The sequence below is a fragment of the Oxyura jamaicensis genome, assembly GCF_011077185.1.
Source record: "Oxyura jamaicensis isolate SHBP4307 breed ruddy duck chromosome 14 unlocalized genomic scaffold, BPBGC_Ojam_1.0 oxy14_random_OJ72603, whole genome shotgun sequence".
Classification (NCBI taxonomy): Eukaryota; Metazoa; Chordata; class Aves; order Anseriformes; family Anatidae; genus Oxyura; species Oxyura jamaicensis.
This window is the reverse complement of record NW_023304381.1, coordinates 1-3,969: the sequence shown is the minus strand read 5'-3', so window position 1 is coordinate 3,969 and position 3,969 is coordinate 1. Positions and strand designations below refer to the sequence as shown.

The 3,969-nt window shown below is 68.2% G+C and overlaps 1 protein-coding gene across 1 annotated transcript; it reads left to right on the top strand.

Moving 5' to 3' along the window:
- Nucleotides 1-3: 3 nt before the first annotated feature.
- On the top strand, nucleotides 4-3,963 carry FLII (FLII actin remodeling protein; the record flags this gene model as incomplete). Its single annotated transcript, XM_035312480.1, has 16 exons — nucleotides 4-62; nucleotides 140-214; nucleotides 471-554; nucleotides 629-800; nucleotides 874-978; nucleotides 1,246-1,437; nucleotides 1,514-1,702; nucleotides 1,783-1,922; nucleotides 2,024-2,249; nucleotides 2,484-2,638; nucleotides 2,762-2,822; nucleotides 2,924-3,052; nucleotides 3,151-3,257; nucleotides 3,436-3,541; nucleotides 3,634-3,699; nucleotides 3,805-3,963. Coding segments are annotated over 16 exons (2,001 nt in total), but the record flags the coding sequence as incomplete, so codon positions are not given.
- Nucleotides 3,964-3,969: the final 6 nt, after the last annotated feature.

Here is a 3,969-nt window from a genome sequence, read left to right as displayed (position 1 = left end):
TACATCGAGGGCGGCACGGCCAGCGGCTTCTTTACAGTTGAGGACACGCAGTACGTCACCAGGTACCCCTGGGGACGGGGGTGGGGGGCAAGGGGGGGGTGGCAGCGGCCCCGTCTCACCCTGGCCACCTCTCCTCGAGGCTGTACCGCGTCTACGGGAAGAAGAACGTCAAGCTGGAGCCGGTGGCGCTGAAAGGGACGTCGCTGGACCCCCGGTGAGCAGGGAAAGGGTGAGGGGACGCGGGGTCCCTGGGGGGGCCAGGGGGGAAGGAAGCAGGGCCTGGCTGAGACCTCGTGGCTGCAGCTTTGGGGTGGAAATTGGCTGTGCCTGCACCTTTCTGCATGGATGTTGGTCCAAAGCCCACTTGGCAGCCCCGCCAGCCACAGTCCCTGGCCCAACGAGGAGCCGCAGGGTGGGGAGGGCGTCGGGACACCCCGTTGCCTCCTGACCCGCTTTTGTGCGCCCTCCAGCTTTGTGTTCCTCCTGGACCACGGCCTCGACCTCTTTGTGTGGCGGGGGAGCCGGGCCACGCTCAGCAGCACCACCAAGGCCAGGTAGGGCTGGTTGGGGTCCTGGGGACGTGGCGGGGTGGGGGGGGAGCCCACCACCTCACCCGGTCCTGCCGCAGGCTCTTCGCCGAGAAGATCAACAAGAACGAGCGCAAGGGCAAGGCGGAGATCACGCTGCTCAGCCAGGGCCAGGAGACCCCCGAATTCTGGGAGGTGCTGGGGGGGCAGCCCGAGGAGATCCGGCCCTGCGTCCCTGACGACTTCCAGCCCCACAAGCCCAAGCTGTACAAGGTGAGGCGCCGCCATCCACGGGGCCCGCGGCTGTGCCGCGGCCGCCCTCACCCGTGCCCCTTCCCCTTTGCAGGTGGGGCTGGGGCTGGGCTACCTGGAGCTGCCCCAGATCAACTACAAGCTGTCGGTGGAGCACAAGAAGAGGCTGAAGGCCGACCTGCTGCCGGAGATGCGCCTGGTAGGACTGGGACGGGGTGGGGAGGCTCTCCCAGTCTGACCAGTGAGACTGGTTTCGCGTCGTCCCCCCCCCCGCCTCTGGCTGTGCTCTGGGGCACGGCCCCGTAGCGGCAGAGGCAGGTTGGGGCAGCGGGACCCCGGTGCGGGGCGCTCTGCGATTCCCCGCTGCCTTTCGGGAGCAGGCGAGGGTTTTTTTTTTTTGAGCCAGAAATAATAATAAAGAAACAAACCAAGGGGTTCCTGACCCCTCTTCCCGCGGGTCCCCCAGCTGCAGAGCCTGCTGGACACCAAGAACGTGTACATCCTGGACTGCTGGTCCGACGTCTTCATCTGGATCGGGAGGAAGTCGTCGCGGCTGGTGCGGGCGGCGGCGCTGAAGCTGAGCCAGGAGCTGTGCGGCATGCTGCACCGGCCCAAGCACGCCATGGTCACCCGCAACCTGGAGGGCACCGAGTGCCAGGTGGGGGGCACGGAGCCTGGGGGGGGGATCAGGGGGGCACAGAGCCCTGCTCCCCTCACCCCACGCCCCTCGTTAGGTGTTCAAGTCCAAGTTCAAGAACTGGGACGACGTCCTGCACGTGGACTACACCCGCAACGCCGAGACGGTGCTGCAGGACGGCGGCCTCGCCGGCAAGGTCCGCAAGGACGCCGAGAAGAAGGACCAGATGAAGGCCGACCTCACGGCGCTCTTCCTGCCCCGCCAGCCCCCCATGCCCCTGAGCGAGGTAGGGCCGGGGGCTGTCCCCCCCTGAGACCCCCTCCCAGGCAGCAGGGTCGGGGGCTGACCGAGCTCCTGGGGCCGCAGGCGGAGCAGCTGATGGAGGAGTGGAACGAGGACCTGGACGGCATGGAGGGCTTCGTGCTGGAGGGCAAGAAATTTGCGCGCCTGCCCGAGGAGGAGTTCGGCCACTTCCACACCCACGACTGCTACGTCTTCCTCTGCAGGTGCCGCACGGCTTGTCCCCTCCCAGGGGCTGCCGGAGGCCCCCCCAAATTCCCCCATCCTTCTTCCCGGACCCCCCGCGACCCCCTGCCCCTGTCCTCAGGTACTGGGTGCCGGTGGAGTACGAGGAGGAGGAGGAGAAGAAGAAGAAGGGCGACGGCAAAGGGGACGAGGAGGGCGAGGAGGAGGACGAGGAGAAGCAGCCCGAGGAAGACTTCCAGTGCATCGTCTACTTCTGGCAGGGCCGCGAGGCCTCCAACATGGGCTGGCTCACCTTCACCTTCAGCCTGCAGAAGAAGTTCGAGAGCCTCTTCCCCGGCAAGCTGGAGGTGGGCCCTGTCCCTGTCCCAAGGGGGGGACACACACACATGGGGGGGCTCCTGCTTGGCCTCGCTGCTCCCCGCTTCCCTCTGTTCCCCCGGGCAGAGTGGAGATGAGGGGGGCAGCGCGGTGGTGCCAGCGGCCTCCCCACCCCACGGCCTCCCCCTGGGGCCGGGCATTGGGGTGGTTTTTTGGGGTGTGGGGGGGTAACCCCACACCCCTGCCGCCCCCTCCCCGTGCAGGTGGTGCGCATGACGCAGCAGCAGGAGAACCCCAAGTTCCTGTCGCACTTCAAGCGGAGGTTCGTCATCCACCGGGGCAAGAGGAAGGAGAAGGCCAGCCCGCCGCAGCCCAGCCTCTACCACATCCGCACCAACGGCGGGGCCCTGTGCACCAGGTCAGCCTTCCCCCGGGGTGCTGCGGGCCGGGCGGCACCCGTGGGGGGCTGCCTTGGGGACGCGTGGGCAGGAGCAGCCCCCTCGGAGCACCCGCTGAGCCCCCTCTCGGTCTCCGTATCCAGGTGTATCCAGATCAACACGGACGCCGGGTTGCTCAACTCCGAGTTCTGCTTCATCCTCAAGGTACCCCTCGAGGCGCAGTCCTCCCCCCGTGGCAGGGGGGTGCTCGGTGGTCCCTTGTCCCCCTCCAGGCAGCCCTGACCCTGCCTCGCTCCCCCCCCCAGGTCCCCTTTGAGAGCACGGACAACCAGGGCATCGTCTACACCTGGGTGGGCCGCGCCGCCGACCCCGACGAGGCCAAGCTGGCCGAGGACATCATGAACCAAATGTTCGACGACTCCTACAGCAAGCAGGTGAGGGGCCCGGGGCCCTGGGTGGGGGGCTCAGCACCACCATACCTGGGGGCAGCGAGGGCTGGCGGAGCTCAGCCCTGCCCCTGCTCCTCCTGCAGGTGATCAACGAGGGAGAGGAGCCCGAAAACTTCTTCTGGGTGGGCATCGGCAGCCAGAAGCCCTACGATGAAGACGCCGAATACATGAAGCACTCCCGGCTCTTCAGGTGGGTCCTGGTCCGGGGGGGGGGGCACTCAGGTTGCCGCCCGTCCTTGTCCTCATTCCGATAGCCTTCCCCGGGGGGGGTTGGGGGCCAAGCCCCTTCCCCAGCCATGCCCATCCCTGGGCATCCTCGGGCCAGAACTCCTCCTCCATGGCCGCTAACAGCCTCGTGCTCCCCCCAGGTGCTCCAACGAGAAGGGCTATTTCGCCGTGTCCGAGAAGTGCTCCGACTTCTGCCAGGACGACCTGGCCGACGACGACATCATGCTGCTGGACAACGGGCAGGAGGTGAGCCAGGGCCCCCCCCCCTCACCCCCCTGCGGGGACCCCCCCGAGGCCGGGGGGCCGCATCCTGAGCCCGGCTGCGCGCCCTTCCGCAGGTCTACATGTGGGTGGGCACCCAGACCAGCCAGGTGGAGATCAAGCTGAGCCTCAAAGCCTGCCAGGTAGGGCCTGCGAGGATGGGGGCACCTCCCTCACACCCCTCGGGGGGGGGGGGGGGGGTCCATCCCCGACGGGGTCCGATCCTGCCCCGCTGTGCTCTGCCCCAGGTCTACATCCAGCACATGCGCTCCAAGGACCCGGCGCGGCCCCGCAAGCTGCGGCTGGTGCGGAAAGGCAACGAGCCCTGGCCCTTCACCCGCTGCTTCCACGCCTGGAGCGGCTTCCGCAAGCCGCCCGCCTAAGGGCTGGGGGCACCCCGGGCTGCCCCCCCC